The 17072-nt window shown below is 42.9% G+C and overlaps 1 protein-coding gene across 5 annotated transcripts in view; it reads left to right on the top strand.

Annotated features, from left to right (window-relative positions):
* Nucleotides 1-17072, top strand: part of PTCH1 (patched 1) — a 63236-nt gene that overhangs the window by 24446 nt on the left and 21718 nt on the right. For 3 of the 5 annotated variants that reach the window (XM_042964146.1, XM_007089009.2, XM_042964148.1), the window contains 11 exons: nucleotides 96-187; nucleotides 1593-1791; nucleotides 2083-2204; nucleotides 2970-3117; nucleotides 3946-4077; nucleotides 4486-4641; nucleotides 5298-5396; nucleotides 6180-6305; nucleotides 12340-12458; nucleotides 13133-13535; nucleotides 14193-14502. In XM_042964146.1, coding sequence (XP_042820080.1) covers nucleotides 96-187; nucleotides 1593-1791; nucleotides 2083-2204; nucleotides 2970-3117; nucleotides 3946-4077; nucleotides 4486-4641; nucleotides 5298-5396; nucleotides 6180-6305; nucleotides 12340-12458; nucleotides 13133-13535; nucleotides 14193-14502 — 1906 coding nt within the window. The remainder of the gene's footprint in view (nucleotides 1-95; nucleotides 188-1592; nucleotides 1792-2082; nucleotides 2205-2969; nucleotides 3118-3945; nucleotides 4078-4485; nucleotides 4642-5297; nucleotides 5397-6179; nucleotides 6306-12339; nucleotides 12459-13132; nucleotides 13536-14192; nucleotides 14503-17072) is intronic. The other 2 variants (XM_042964147.1, XM_042964149.1) reach the window with 2 other exon arrangements.

The raw sequence follows: 17072 nt of genomic DNA, 5'->3' as shown, positions 1-17072 counted from the left end.
TTTTTTGCATATAATTCTCAAAAATTCCTCAATGGTATGCATTAGCCTAATATGTGGCCTGTTTTTGTTTTTGTTTTTGTTTTTAACTTTGACAGATAATAGAATATCTTTACCCTTGTTTAATTATCACACCTTTGGATTGCTTCTGGGAAGGGGCAAAGTTACAGTCTGGGACAGCGTACCTACTGTAAGTGTGTGATATCATTTTCTGATGTCTGATTTCTGAACTTTAGAAGGTTTCTGTGATGTTACTTCATCATTGTTTATTCTGTTTCCGTTTTGAACAAGAAATAAAAACATTGAGATTCCATGGGCATGTTTTGAGTGAATAGTTGGGGGAGAGGGGACTTTAGCAGAATGTTTTTCCTCTTTTCAAAAAAAAAAAAAGTTCTGAAGGCATCATTAAATTTCATTCACTTTTACCAACCTATTTATATGCAAATAAAATGCAAATTATTTCAGAGTATGTATGATTTTTAACTCTTTAATAAGATATTTGCAGTTTTGCTGACCAAGCCCTTCCATAGGTTTAGTTTATTTTTTAAGCAGAGAATTTATTAGTGTGTGCATGTCAGAATTAAACATATTGAGTTAAAGTTCAAGATCTTCCTGTGAAGTAAAATACTAACCTTTCTTTGGATCACATTAATGGCATTTAAGGGGGAAATCCGCTATCTTTGAAGGCCGTGGCAGGGGATGCTTCACAGTTTAGCAGTTGGATATTATACATACCACATCATTTAAGGAATAATTGTTAATCAGTGTAGACATTTTCAGTTAATTATGCAAGAGTTCGTGCTTGGGTTATTGTTTCTGTCCTAGCTTGCACATATCTGCAAAAGCAATTTGCAGTGGCCATACCCTGACCTTCAGTGTACAGTTTTAGATGGGAAATAAGGGGTTTTGTGTTTTCTGGTTGGGAGATTCTGAATAATGACTTCAGCCTGGTTAAGCAGCTACAGTGTGGTTTGAACCACATAACAGGCAGCCAAAAGCCTTTCTGGTCTGTCAACAGCACAAATTCAAAAGTGAGTGTGGGGGGAAGTGGCCTTGATGGTGGTGATGGCAGAGGCAGCGGGGGGCTTTCGGGGTCGACTGCCAGGCTGTCAGAGAGAGCTCATAAGTGTGGGATTATTAAAGGTAATGGAGATCAAATATTTTGATTGATGACATTTACAAAGCATTTATTAGGCTGGCAAGTGCTAATTTGACATTGTGATTCCTTCTCCCACCCACCCCCCCACCCCCCTAATTTTGGATCTCAGTCTTTTGCTAGGAAGTGCCCTTTGGCTAATTCTGTAGTAGGTATTAAATATGACATATCAGCCAGTAAAGATTCTTTGATCGCTTCATTAATTTACAAGCTCTCTGCTTGGCATTTTTGTTCATGAATTACTTTCCTGACTCAGGTTTGCATACAGATACACTGGAAAGGAGCATTTATTTTGTATGCCAGGGTCCCAGAATTGCAGCACAACCAGAAAGCCTCATGCAATCCAGACACAATATATACAATATACGCCGTCTTGGAGGCTTGGGAAAGAGGCTTGGAAGCCTCCTTTCATGGTCTCGCCTCCTAATTTCTTTCACAGAGGTAAGCCTCCTTTGCAGTGGACAAACTTTGACCCTTTGGAATTCCTAGAAGAGTTAAAGAAAATAAACTATCAAGTGGACAGCTGGGAGGAAATGCTGAATAAGGCCCAAGTTGGTCATGGTTACATGGACCGGCCCTGCCTCAACCCGGCTGATCCAGACTGCCCTGCCACAGCTCCCAACAAAAATGCAACCAAAGTGAGTACAGTCCTCGATTCTTCCCTGAGAGAGAAAAACTTGATGTCTTTCCCCCATTTGGAGTTCTATTATTTTCATTTTTAAGATTTGATTCTCAACGACTTTTTTTGTCTATGGAGCTAAGTTTGTTTATAGAGCTAAATTTTGCTGTAAGATTTGCCATACGCCTCTCATTAGCCTTGTTATTAATGTTCTCTCTGAAACAAACAAGCCCTTAAAGCACTGGATTTTAACAAGGCATGTGACCTGCCTACTGATTCCCGTAATTATGTGGCTGTCTTTTTATTTTAGCCTCTTGATGTGGCCCTTGTTTTGAACGGTGGATGTCATGGATTATCCAGAAAGTATATGCACTGGCAGGAGGAACTGATTGTGGGTGGCACAGTCAAGAATAGCACTGGGAAGCTTGTCAGGTAATCCAACATATGGAGGAAAAATCCAAGCCGTCTATTTTTTGTCCTTTCCTCAGAAACCACTTCCCTTCTGACATCTGCAAGTGTATTTGCATTAATACCTAACTGTTATCCTAGCTAGCCGCCTGGTGTAATAGAATCTTAGGAAATATTACTGGACCAGACCAGACTTGAAAGGGGAATTTTTCAAAAGGAGATTTGTTGTTTTCATTGAGACTCTAGTTAGTGACTACAGGTTTTTAGAAGACCTGTCAGGTAGAAGATCAGGACAAGTGTAAAGTGGGCAGAAAACATTGGTCATAGCCAGTGGGGTGAAATGCTGGGACAGCTAAACAAGAATGATCCTCTGTGCACTCGCGGACTCTGCTCCGGCAAGCGTCAGGCTCTCCGTCTGAGATCTGTCCCTTGGGAGAGCCGTCGTCTGGGATTTCTGCACAGGCAAGCACGCAGCACTGAGCCCAGCATATCTGGTCAAGCTATCTACTCCCCGACCCTTCCTGTTTCACTGAATAGAAACTGAGAAAGGAAATTGCCTATTAATTTAATTTCGGGGTATATCTGTAAAAGGTTTTGTAAGGTTACACCTTTAATATGGTACATCAATCTATTAAATAAAATAACCATCAGGTCCTGTTTAATGGAAACATGTGCTCACATAGAAGGAGAGAATGGCCACAAGTGAGTTGGGGGTGCTTGTTTGTGATTCTAAGCAGTGAGAACTACTTCCTGGAAATGCTGATGTTGTGTCTTTACCACCCATCACAGTGCCCATGCCTTGCAGACCATGTTTCAGTTAATGACTCCCAAGCAAATGTACGAACACTTCAAGGGGTACGAGTATGTGTCACACATCAACTGGAACGAGGACAAGGCAGCAGCCATCCTGGAGGCTTGGCAGAGGACGTACGTGGAGGTAAATCACCAGCATTCCGACGCCTACCTTTGAATCTGGGTACAAACCCCTTAGTTACTAAATACTTCATTGTAGTAATGTTTTAAAACATTTTTTTTTCATTAGAATTTATTTTCAAAGCAAATTGTCATTTTGGGTACTTGGTGGGATGGAAACTTTTCTTCCTTTCCTAGATAGACATTGAAAATCTTAATGTCTGGGTGATGCTAATTCTAATTGGGATGCCTGAAATATTCTGAGTAACCAGTTGTGAACTCCAGAACTAAGGCATAACAGTGTTTAAAACAACAACAACAACACTTGGTTAGCAAGAAAAGGTGTCTGGAAAACATTAGCAAGGCATAGAATCTATTCACAGCTGCAGTCCCCTTGGTTAGGTCATATGACAGGAGCTGGCCTTTGTTTCTCAAGCAGTGACCTCTGCTGAGCTGCATGTGACCTTTTAAAAGTGGCCAGCAAACAAAGTGGGGAGGAGTCACCACAGGAATGAGTTGTTTTAGATTAGTGGGGAGCCGAGGGGACCCACAGATCAGTTGTACAGTGGCAGAGAGGTGAATGGGTGGAGTAAATAAAGCTTGGAGTGGGCTTCAAGGATTCTGGCTCACCGCAGCACCAGATTCTCACCTGATTAGCAATGGCCTTCATTGTTCCAGGCCCAGGGTCATTTCATGTTAGTCCAAGTTCAAACCTGGATCATGTAGAACTCTTTAATGCATCAGAAAAAAGTGAGGGTTGAGTGGATGGGGCATGTCCCCCAAGATCTGTGCTGTCAAAACCCATTGAAGCTTTAATTCCATGTCGGACTTTATCCTTATGTTGTGACCACAGGTAGTTCATCAAAGTGTCGCCCCAAACTCCACACAGAAGGTGCTTTCCTTTACCACGACGACCCTGGACGACATCCTCAAGTCCTTTTCTGATGTCAGTGTCATCCGAGTGGCCAGTGGCTACTTACTGATGGTAACAGTCAATTCAGTTCTCCTGGGGGATGGGGCGGTTGGTTTGGTTTTTAGTTTTTATCTTTCCATGACCGCTCCTGCTTTTTAACTGCTCTTAACACACACGTGCATCCAAGACAGAGAGAGCTCTGCTTCATAACGGTTTCAAAAGTGGTCGTGTAAAGCGTTTTCTCCCATTTGTAGTTTGCCCATCTCTGACTCATATCATTTCATGTGATGTCTGTAATGTAAATTTTTTGTTGTTGTTGGATTCAATAAGTTCTACTTTTTGATTTGGGGTGATGGGTGGGGGAAAACATTAGAATCCTGACACATTCTAATGTTTGGCTTTTGTTTTGTGTCTCCCCCCACCGCCCCCCATCCCCCCTTGTTCCTTCACCTGCCCCCCACCCTGTGGTTCTGCTCGCAGCTTGCCTATGCCTGTTTAACCATGCTGCGCTGGGACTGCTCCAAGTCCCAGGGTGCCGTGGGGCTGGCTGGCGTCCTGTTGGTTGCACTGTCAGTGGCTGCAGGATTGGGCCTGTGCTCATTGATCGGGATTTCCTTTAACGCTGCAACAACTCAGGTACTAAAGGAGCCATCCATCCACTGTTTATTGACAAACACCCCTCCCCAGGCTTAGCCCTGCGGCCTCCTATGTGTCCCTGTCACCTAAAGAGTCTTCCGTCCTTTGCCACCAAGATGCCACACTTCGGGGGAGGGGGCTGCTGCCTCAAAGTGGAGCTCTTGGCAGTGGGGGGTGGGGCGGTGGGTCTGAGTGGGCTTGTTGCTTGGTTGAGGCACTTCACTTATCAGTGAAATTAAGACCATTTATTAGAGCCGTGGTTCCCAAACTTAGGTGTTTGCTAGAGTCACCTGGAGGGCTTGGACAACTCAGACTGCCCGACTCCACCCCCAGAGTTTCCAATCATCACTTCTCAGTGATGCTGGTCCAGGGCTCATGCTCTGAGATCTGCTGCTTTCCATGAGTCAGATTCTTTCTCATTTATTAATTTTAAAAAATATAACGGAGCTTAGAAATAGAAATGCACAAGATCTCCTGTGCGCTAAAACAGCTCGATCTGGGGGATTTAAGCCTCAGAGAAAACTGGATTCAATGGTGTGAGCTGTCCTTTGGGGAGCTTGGGGGGGGGGGCTCTGGGGGTAGTGTTTTCAAGGGCTCGGGAGTGGTCAGAATTGGGCTTCACGCATCTAATCTGCTGCCCTTTGTTTTTGCTGCAGGTTTTGCCATTTCTTGCTCTTGGTGTTGGTGTGGATGATGTTTTCCTTCTGGCACATGCATTTAGTGAAACAGGACAGAATAAAAGAATCCCTTTTGAGGTAATAGAAAAGAAAAAGAAGAAAGCTTTGGGGACAGCCAAACTCCCCTCTGTTCTTGAGTTTTTGTCCTCTAATTTTCTGTAATCTGGCCCAATAAATATTTCAGTCCCAAGTCAATGACGTGGTACTGGCTCTAAATAAGTAAAAGAAGTTAGAAGAATCTCAGAACACTTATTCTAAGGCCCAAATTTGCTTTTCTGTTTTGTGTGTGTGTGTGTGTGTGTGTGTGTGTGTGTGTGTGTGTGTGTGTCTCACTTTGTCCCCATCACACCCTCCCCCACACCTTTTTTTTTTTTTTTCAAGTTTATTTATTTTGAGAGAGAGCAATCGAGGGAGGGGCAGAGGGAGAGAAAGAGAGAAAGAATCCCAAGCAGGCTCCACACCTTCAGCACACGGCCCAGTGTGGGGCTCGAACTCATTAACCTTGAGATCATGACCTGAGCTGAAATCAAGTGAGGACATTTAACTGACTGACCCACCCAGGTGCCCCTCCCCCACACCTTTTAAATCTGAAAATTTTACTTAAATCATTATCTTGCAGCTCTGTGCTTTGGATGTCAGAGCCATGAACAACACATAACCATGTAGATAATCCTGAGAACTTTCTCAATGCCAGTGTTAGGGGGTAAGGCAGAGATCGCCCTTTCTTTCTTATACCCCAATGTCAGCATTATCGACTCTCTGCTGTCTTACTTTGTCATGTATGTGAATTGTTCACACGGTCTGTGCTCTGAGGGCACCCTGCCCTGTGCAGTTTTCAGCACTGTGGTTTCTCATGCTCAGGACAGGACTGGGGAGTGCCTCAAGCGCACAGGAGCCAGCGTGGCCCTCACATCCATCAGCAACGTCACTGCCTTCTTCATGGCTGCATTGATCCCGATTCCCGCTCTGCGGGCGTTCTCTCTACAGGTGAGTCTCCAGTGATGAAACCTATGGTGAGCACCCCACGTTGACTTTTCTCCATTAACACGCCTCCAGTCCTACTGTAGCATATACCATATGGAGCTCGTGTGGGTGGGTGCTTCTTTAAGCCATAACCCTCACAGTCCCCCTAAAATACAGCCCAGGGTTCTTCCCTTCCTTTTAGTCCTGTAGCCCAGATGCCTGTGGCCTGGGTGTCCTCAAGATCTGGTGCCTTAGGGAGCGGCTCTTTCCTTTACAGTTAAACTAAAATGACACCAGAGCTGCTCCATATAGGATGCCAGGAAGCCCCTGCTCCAGATATCCAGAAGTCCTCTGGTCTCATCCACAGTGTGGCCAGCTTCTGGCCATCCCTGCTTCGAAATCCCACTCAGTTTCTGTGCTTACCCCAACATGCCACCCTCTGTCTATTTCCCTAAAGCAGCCTCAACACAAGGCAGTTGTACAGAACACACTTCATTGACTATGAAGACGAGCTTGCAGTATAGACCAGGCTAGGCGATCACTTAGAATTGAACACATGGGGGTTATAATGGGTGCAGATCCTCCCCCACTCCTGCAGTCCAATCTACACATAACATTTTTTTTTCTGAGAGAGAGAGAGGCAGAAGGAGAGGGGGAGAGAATCTTAAGCAAGCTGCACGTCCAGCGCAGAACCCTTCATGGGGCTCAATCTCACAACCATGCAATCATGACCTGAGTCAAAATCAAGAGTCTGATGCTTAACCTGCTGAGCCACCGAGGTGCCCCTGTGTATAATTTTTGACTCTCCCCAAACTTAACTAATAGCGGCTATTGACTGGAAGCCTTACTGATAACATAAACAGTCAATTAACATATATTTTATGTTCCGTGTGTTATATACCGTATTCTTACAGTAAAGTAAACTAGGGAAGGAAATGTTATTAAAATCCTAAGGAAGAGAAAGTACTTTTACAGTGCTGTACTCTATTTATTGAAAATAGCCTCCAAGTGGACCTGTGTAGTTCCAACTTTAGTTGTTCAAGGGCCGGCTGTATTAGCTTCCACTGTGCAGATGTATTGGCCACCCTCTGCCTGCAGGGGGTTCATTGGTGGGCCCTTGCTTGCCACCTTTCTCCCTAGTTCCCCCACAGTCTCTTCTGTCCTCTCCTCTGCCTTCTTTTGGTCTCCTCGTCCCCTCTCAGGCTGCACAAAAAGACTCAGAATTCCTTTCCCTTCCTTATGCGGAGCAGTTTGGCTTCTGCATTGTTCTCCTTCCAAACTAGGCCCTTTCAAAGCACCAAGATATTTTTTGAACAAAGAGCCAGCTTATGTGAATGGTAGGAATGGAGAGCTCCCTGGGCTGGGGCCACAGCAATGGTCCATTCTATGCTTGGCCTGCAGTGCCGGTATCGCCCTTCAGCTGCTTGAAGCCCCCAGGGATCCGGAAATCGATCAGCACAGCAGGTGAAATCTCACCGCCCAGTTTGAGATGTGGCCTTCCTGAGCCCGAGATGGTTTTGGGTTTTGATGTCTCAAAGACGTTATTGCAGTTTTGTGAATTAAATTCAAATTTTACCTTTCTTTTTCTCTTACAGTGTGATGCGTAATTTATGAGATGGCCAGGTTTTTAAAGGAAACTACCTTTGGTGTCACTTTTTAAGCCTTATTACATCCGTCTTCTTCATGTTGCTTTACTCTTGTAAATCACCAAAAGGTGATTGTGACCAGGAAGAGAAATGGACAGATGATAAATTATGTTTCTCTTTATACTTTGTCAACACGCTTCGCTCTTCTGTAGTCTTCATATTTGAATTTCACTTCACTAATGGCTAATAAAGACCTAAGCAAGTAATGATGCTACTGCATTTGGGATGCTAGACTTACTTAATATTTAGTGTAAGACAAGACATGAAAAAAATTTTTATACCAGTCACTATGACCACCACCCCCAAAAGAAAAAGGGTTTATTACAAAAATATATATAAAAATAGAAGCAGTAAGTGAATTAATGAATAAAGGTAAGCCTTTAATGACCAAAGCACAGGAAAATGAAAATATAAGTGCTCAGTAATGTGGAAGATGAGTGAACATTGCCACTAAATTATGGGTGCAACCAAAGTTCTAGAATGCCTTTTTGCATGGGCATCTGCGCCCCCGCATTTTGTCTCCCGTTCTTATTACATATAGAGCAGATTCTAGTATTGAAAAATTGTTGTACTCCTTGGACAGTGGGACCCTGTCTCCCACCTGTCTCCTTTTCTGCTTGCCTTTTTCTCACTGTTCTTTATTTCCGCTCTGCCTCACACTCCTTCTTTTCTTCTTGTGTGTGTCTCTCATTTTCTCCTTTCCTCTCTCAGTATACACTGATGATTCATCAGGACATACTCTCCTTTAATGATATCCTATGGTGTGGTGCTGAAAAGCTACATGAGTTTTCCTTACGTCTTTTAGAAAATCCAGTGCGCTAAATTCTCCCAAGGTAAGCACCTTACCAAGAAGAGAGGAGTACTGTGAGTTTTGCATTTCTATTCTGAGCCACTGGGGTACCACTTTAGAAAATTGAGGACTTCCAGGAGTCTTCATTTATTAAAGACTGGCTCTGCCATAGCACTGGCTCATGCTCTGTCAAAAAACTAACAAAAGCAAAGAAAAGGAAAGAAAGAAGAAGATAATGTAAAAAGAAAAGAGAGAGAATGTGTTTTGCAGTAGCCATCAGAAATTTACATTGGTTTCCTTTTAAATACACTGACATTCAAAATTGACCATTATGTAGCTTCTTCTCTTTCTTTTAGTGAATGACATTAAGTTGTGCCTCTGGGTATTCATTTGTGTTTATATTTTCAGGATACTACAGATTAAGCCTCAAAAGAGAGAGATCCACAGTGGTTCGGCCTAATAATAAGTCCATGTTAATTTAGGATTTTTCCCTATGGAAATTTTCCAACTGTCTAACTTTACACAAATAAATAGAAAAATTTTCCCCAAAGAAACCATCTTAGACTTCCTTGTCAATGTCCATCCATCTGTCCAAATACCACCTCTGTGCCAGAAAGCAGTGGCTTTGGTAACCAGTGCCCCGCACTGGGCTTTGCTGGTAACTGAGTGGTGTTTGTTCTTCAGTGAAAACTCCCAGAACAGAATGTCGTATTGTTCCAGAAGTATGAGGGTTTCAATGAGGGCCCCCCTAGGCAGGGCCCAGTTGTCTTCGTGTCACAGCAGGGCCACCATGGGTGCGTTGCAGGGGGCAGGGTGGAACACAGAGGATGGGGACATTTCCCTTAAGCACCGGAATTAGAATTGATTGACAGTGCAGATCATCCCCATCATCTTTTCAGATTTTCTACAATTTCTTAAACTCCCCTTTGCTCCAGCAATGACACATGTCCCTTGCTGAGAGACCTTGCAGTTATTTATTTATTTATTTATTTATTTATTTATTTATTTATTTATTTATTTATTTTTACTATTTTAGTGCACTTGAACAGGGCATTGAAACTGTGTCGTTTTCTTGTCAGAATATGTGCTCCCTATGTATGTAATATGCCACTTGACAGTAAGCATGGGCGAGATGCTACACTTTGGAGTTCTGGGGTTCTTCATTTCCCCCACAGACTCCTCCAGTGGATATGGCTGATACCAGATGTGTTCCACAGTCACTGTGGAAGCATCGGTGTCATTCAGCCCAGAGCACCTGGGCCACTTGCGTTCCTCATCCTCAGGAACTTCTGTCCAGAGTGAGGCCCAGAGTGTTCAATCTGCATTCCACCCCTGAATTCTGAACATGCCTATCATAGAAAGAAAAGCTGAAGGGATTCCACCTCTTGGACTGAATTTTCCTGAAAAATCTCCTTGAGAATCAAATCCGTTCTTCCCAGCACCCCTGTGGTCAGATTGGTCAGGAGTCCTAACCCCACCTGCATCCATCCCCTCAGGAGGTGACCAGGTGACAAGAACTCCCAGGTCTCAGGCTGAGGGCTTTGACATCAAGCCTGTATTTAAATTCTGTTTACTCCATAACCTGAGGCAGGTGACCATCCTCTGCACCTCGGACTCTCTGTTAGGTAATAGTGTCAAGAGCAGTAATAATGGCTGACCTGGTTGCTGTGAAGACCAGATGAATCATGTGTTAATTCCCTGGTCTCTCATTACTCCCCCTTTTACTCCTTTCTCTTTCCCTCCACAGAATTTTACATGTCCCCCCTCAGACACTGCTTGTCAGTTTCCTCCACGTGGTACATCCTTCCTCCTTGCCCCCCAGAGTCCTATTTTTGTCTTCTACACCTCCCAAGTACCTGCCTTGACCACCCTCTGCCCGCCATCCCCACACGCACCCGCACCTGCACCTGCACGTTCTTTCCTCCTCTGAGCTGCTCTGAAACCCTGTGCAAGCTTTTACTACTGTATATATCAGCCTGAATCATAATTTGTTTAAAGGTCTGGCTGTGTCGGTCCTTGGAGAGCACCAGGATTTTGTCTTATTTCTCTTTTTGTCTTTAGTACCCAGCTCAGTACCTTGCCTTTTCTTTTTAAAGTATTTGCCTCTTGGATGAATCCTCCAGGCAAAATAGTGATTTGCTTATTAAAACAAGTCTGACCTTCCATACATTAGAGTGGTTAAGTCCACAGGTTTCATATGTTTTGAGTTGATGAGGAATCTCAAAGCAGACTAAGAAGAGAGAAGTTATGTAATTTTTAGCAGAAGACTTGATTATTTTTCAGTTTTGTAGACTTGACAGGGAATAAATTATTGAAGGTCCCTTTCCAGAACTTACACTTGCTCTCTCGCCTTGAGCATAAATTCACAATTACTACGAAAAGTTTTTTGCAAAGTTCTCTTCTAATTCTGTAAGGTATCAGTTATAATCAGTCAGGTTTTCTTTTCTCACCTGGAGATTTACCCAGTTGGAGAACGTTTTAGAACTAAGTAGTTCTTCAGAAAGCTTCCTAAGAATTTTTAATTTGCAAAAAATTTTCTGATGATTTCTTGGTTACTTAGCATTCCAGTTGCTTTTTTTCTTTATTGTGCCGCTTCTTTCCACGCTTTTCTGAAGGGGAGAGCCCTTTCAACTGTCCTCTGTTGACTTTCCCCTATTAACAGCCCAATTGTGTAATTTTTACTAGGTCAGCAGGAGATTTGCCAAAGCACTACAGAATCTAGCCCCATGTTTATTCTAGGTTATGGAGTGACTTTTGAATCTGTACTTATTTATTCTGCATACTATAATCACACGCAGGAATTTCTTTCTGCCTTACTCTCCTTGACCTTTTATGTTACTGTGCTCGCATACCCCACAGGCTGCTCCAGAGGCTATTTGGAATGTGCCTATTAAAAACCTCAGGGGATGTGTTTGAAATTTTATTTCATGTTTTAAAGGTGACATTTTGATATACCCAATCCACTTTACATATAAATATTCTAAGTATAAAATCAGAGTTGCGTGAAACTCTTAGAAATGTTCTGAAAGGGGAATGTTTGTTTTAAATTAAAACATCTCAAGTATATTCTGTATTCTGCCTTTGTAAATTTGGTTTGGTTAGGTTGCTACCAAGACACTCATTTCATTCCTGTGTTTGTACATCATGGGTTCGTGAAATTCTAAGAGATAGAAAGGATCAGAACGATGGGGCCTGTTCTAGTCAGATGGTCTCTTAATGATGGAAGAGAAGCAAAAGGATGAGAAACTCCAACATCTATTTCAACTTTCTTTCATTTCCTTACTGAAGTGTTTAAAGATGATGTTTAATTTTTTTTAATTTTTTTAATGTTTGTTTATTTTTGGGAGAGAGAGAGCATGAGCGGGGGAGGGGCAGAGAGCAAGGGAGACACAGAATCCGAAGCAGGCTCCAGGCTCTGAGCTGTCAGCACAGAGCCCAATGTGGGGCTCGAACTCACAAACCGTGAGATCATGAACTCAGCCGAGGTCGAATGCTTAACTGACTGAGCCACACAGGTCGCCCAGAAAGATGTTGTTTAAAACATCTTTATTTTCAGAGCAGTCCTCTGGCATATTGGTGACCTCTGCTTTTTTTTTTTTTCTTTTTTTTCCCCTGCTTCTAGGCGGCTGTAGTAGTGGTATTCAATTTTGCTATGGTTCTGCTAATTTTTCCTGCAATTCTCAGCATGGATTTGTATCGACGGGAAGACAGGAGATTGGATATTTTCTGCTGTTTTACAAGGTACAATTTCTGGCTGCTGTGACTTTTATTTGTTGGGTACAAAGTGGTAGGGTTTAGAGAGGTCTTTAGTCTGTGGACTTGGAAGAAAATGTAATCAACAGGGCTTGTACCAGCGTGATGGAGGCAGAGGAGATAATGGACGGAGGATGCTTTTTTAGGGATATTGAAAGACTGGGGCTCTCCCCGCCCCCTCCACCCTGCCCCTGCCAACAGAAGACGCAATCACAGCCCCAGGGTTGTGATGTGCATGGCCATTATTTCTCCTGTGGATCAGTTTTGCTGATTATCAGGAGTGTGTCATATCTGTATGGATTCAGGCAGAACAAAGGTTTGAAAACCAACCATCCAGAAAAAATACAGCCCTTTGGGTGTTGTGGGATTGGGGGGGGGTGTTTTGGGGCAGTTTTTAGGAATTATGCTTTGAAGGGGTTCATCAGCGTGTAACTTGATTTTGTCAGCCAAATTCAGGTTCAGCCATCCATTTGGCTTCCTTTGACTTACTAGTGTCTATGTCCAGATGGTTAAATCAGGTGACATGTGTGAAGTTGAGCAGTACGATATTTTCCTCCTAAATCAGAGCTATGTAAAATGGATCTTGTCAGTCATTGGCAAAAATGAAAGCACTTTGTTTCCCTGTTTCAGTTATACCACTACAACATATTTTTCCCTCTCAGCCCCTGCGTCAGCAGAGTGATTCAGGTTGAACCTCAGGCCTACACGGAGACTCACGATAACACCCGCTACAGCCCCCCGCCCCCCTACAGCAGCCACAGCTTCACCCACGAAACCCAGATCACCATGCAGTCCACAGTACAGCTTCGCACAGAGTACGACCCCCACACGCATGTGTACTATACCACTGCTGAACCACGCTCTGAGATCTCCGTGCAGCCCGTCACCATGACCCAGGATACCCTCAGTTGCCAGAGCCCCGAGAGCACCAGCTCCACGAGGGATCTGCTTTCCCAGTTCTCAGACTCCAGCCTTCACTGCCTTGAGCCCCCCTGCACCAAGTGGACACTTTCATCTTTTGCCGAGAAACACTATGCTCCTTTTCTCTTGAAACCAAAAGCCAAGGTAATCTACCAAAACAGAAGATTCTTGTCTTCAAGAAATGGCAAAACAGTCTCCTTTGGAATTCATCAGGTTGCTTCTTTGGGTGTCGCTTCTTTCAGGCCTTCTAAAGAGTCCATCCATTTAGCATGTGAGGCCATTTTAATGAGCTCATCTTCTACAGCAGTGAATCTCTATGCAGCAAGTGCTTCTGTGAATTTAGTTCAACTTCTTACATTATAAACATTTCATTCTTCATGAGCTTATTTTTAAAATATGCTTACTATGATTACTTGTTTTTCCCTGCGGGAGAATGACCCCTACATGCTGCATCCAGGCCATTGTGGTGATAAAAGTGAGGTCTGGGGCGCCTGGGTGGCTTGGTCAGTTAAGCGTCTGACTTCAGCTCAGGTCATGATCTCACACTCCGTGAGTTCGAGCCCCGCGTCAGGCTCTGTGCTGACAGCTCAGAGCCTGGAGCCTGTTTCAGATTCTGTGTCTCCCTCTCTCTCTGCCCCTCCCCTGTTCATGCTCTGTCTCTCTCCATCTCAAAAATAAATAAACGTTAAAAAAAAAAATTAAAAATTAAAAAGTGAGGTCTAAACCAAACAGCTTGCTTTTGTTGAGGGAGAGTCGATCCCATCCTCTGACTCTGATCTTGTGCCTTTTACTGTGTTACAGGTCATGGTGATCTTCCTTTTCCTGGGCTTGCTGGGGGTCAGCCTTTATGGGACCACCCGAGTGCGCGATGGGCTGGACCTTACAGACATTGTGCCTCGGGAAACCAGAGAATATGACTTTATTGCTGCACAGTTCAAATACTTTTCTTTCTACAACATGTATATAGTCACCCAGAAAGCAGACTACCCAAATATCCAGCACTTACTCTACGACCTTCACAAGAGTTTCAGCAGCGTGAAGTATGTCATGTTGGAAGAAAATAAACAGCTTCCCAAAATGTGGCTGCACTACTTCAGAGACTGGCTTCAAGGTAAGGTACTGCTAGAGGGCGTTCGCCCTTTGTAAACTCACCCTTTGGCCCTTGGTGTGTTCAGCGTCCACAAGTTCCCTTTGTTCGCTTAATTAAAGTGTTAGATTATAATGTAACACTGACGTGTTTCATTGACTCCTAAGTGTTGCTTAAAATTCTTATATAGACTGTTTCTGGGGCAGCCTCCCAAATCTGGCTTTCACCTATTAAATGATGCAAACACTTCACACGGGTGACTCAGGAACTTCCGTAAGAATTTATGGGTGCACATTAGAAAATGGGAAAGTATGTTATAAAATAGGGAGCTGGGTGCTTCTAGTGCTCTTTTTTGGATGGTGGTCAGTTGGATGACCAAGTGAAACCAGAGTGATGGAATTTCTAGACTGACTTCTTGTCAGATTATGGCTTACTATACCAGCGGATTTTGCATCATTGGTGAATATAATGTAAAATTCCATATTTTGACCGTCTTTTGATTTGGCGTATGAAATAAACTTATCAGTGCTTAACCACATCTCACAGTACTTCATACTGTAATAATGAGTCAAATTCTGCTGTAAAATGTCTTTCTTACTTCTTACCTTGTTCTTAGAAACATTTCTAGGAAACGGTAGTCAGCTGAAGAAAAAAATGGCTTAAATATGCTCCTAACTGCTGACTGAATATGAATGTATTCAGTGATTCAAAGAACATCTGTTCATTTATTCCGTGTTGACACATGCAAAGTGAAGTGGGGAATCAAGATAATTATCCACACAATTCAAGCAAAAATGCTTTTACTGAAATACCCAAATAATTATGGCCCCCAACATTTTTTGGCTTAAGTTATCCAAATGACTGTCTTAATTTCCCACTTAATTAGGCTTGTTTAAACACAGATTTGAGTGCCTTTTTTGGTCTTAAGTCAATACACTTGTATGTAAAGATTAGGCAGCCAATTTCCCTGTGAGTTTGCATGGAATGGTAAACAACTTGAGTTTGATTGAAAATTCTTCAGTACAGTTTTTCTGGCCTTGACTTCTGTTCTTACAGTTTTGTTCATACGTATATACCAGATTTGACCTCTTTTTTTGAGGAAGGCAAAGAGAACCACATGATCTTAATACTATTTTTTAACATGCTCTGAGATTAACTCAAATTTGTTCCAAGTCTTATTTTTGACAGTAGTTTGGGAGGTAGTGTTTTTCAGATAATGGGTCAAAACAGGACCAGACAGTTGAGAGATTCCCTGCTTTTCATTTTTCCTCCGTTGGCCAAAGACATGCAAATAGCTTGCCACGAATGACAAAAGAGTGCACTGCCAGTATCTGAGCAAAGGAGGCTTGTTGTAGAATTGATTTCAGTGTCTTCAGCCATTCCTTTGGAAGCTCAATATGGCATGTTAGGCGGAGCTTGGGAAGAGGGCAGAGGGGTATTGTCTGCAGGCAGTGCTGAGGGCTAACCTTTTTATAGCGTATTGTAAATTATCCCTATGCTTTCATCCATTTAAAGACCTAAAGCAGTTGGACTTGATAATCACACTTTTTTAAAGGTGCCATTGAATCATGTTCTGATTGCTAACTGAACAGCACCCACCTAAACCAAGTGAGACCTGTTCATGCTCCCAAGTCAGGGTCCCAGCCAGCTCTAGAACTCTGCTTGTGACTCTTAGGAGGTCTCACAGAGAGCACTGGACACAGAATGGCCAGATAATGGGACACTTGGGTTGCCTAGATACTTTTCAGGCCTGTCAAGTGGTTGATTGGGTCTTTGGACACTTCCTGCAAGGAATCAGCTCTCCTTGAATCATTCAGAACTTACTGTGCGATTGTTAAGTGTTGGGAACCTTGTTGGTTTTTAGTGGAATTATCACTAAAAACCATGTCGTGCTGTTAATCTTTATCGACATTCCAGTAGTTTGGGAGGAGTAGTTAACTCATACAAAATACATAATGGTAATACCACATGTTATCTTTAAATGCACATGCAAGGAAGGCTAAGTTGCAGGTAAAAACCACACTGTACATCATGTCCAAGTGGTGTTCGTTTATATTTCACACTGAATTATGCAGATAAAATTTAAATTAATGTTTTCTTTTTAGGGTTCCATATCAAGGAGAAATTGACAATTGGGATAATTAGCTCAAAACTCTCACTAGAAAATGAAATTTAGTATAAAATTTAAAATGAGACAGGTTCTAGCTGAAACTTTTACGTTTTGCTATAAGATGGCAGTGGAGGCAAAAGCCGTGTGCCTCGTTTTGTGTATAGAATCATATGTTATACATGCATCTTAGGCCAACTCATTGTTACTCAAGCTTTTTAGTAATTAGTCAGAAAATAAAATAATCTGAGTATACAGACTTAACTTTTCTATGAGGTCAGTGACTAGTTCTCATTGGTGTTTGTACTCCCAAATAGAGTGAATGGCATGGGGAGGCCGGCAGCATGGATGATGAGTTGAGCTGAGTTGCTGACAGGGTTGACCTCCCCAAATCCAATCTCTCTTACTTTGGTTCACTGTAGGGTGTCCCCAGATCCTTAGTGCATAAGTATCTTAAACTTACACTCAGATTTTTGGAACACCCTGT

This window comes from Panthera tigris, chromosome D4 (genome assembly GCF_018350195.1).
Source record: "Panthera tigris isolate Pti1 chromosome D4, P.tigris_Pti1_mat1.1, whole genome shotgun sequence".
NCBI classification, from domain to species: domain Eukaryota; kingdom Metazoa; phylum Chordata; class Mammalia; order Carnivora; family Felidae; genus Panthera; species Panthera tigris.
Note: the sequence above shows the minus strand (reverse complement) of the source record. Positions and strands in the feature narration are given on the sequence as shown.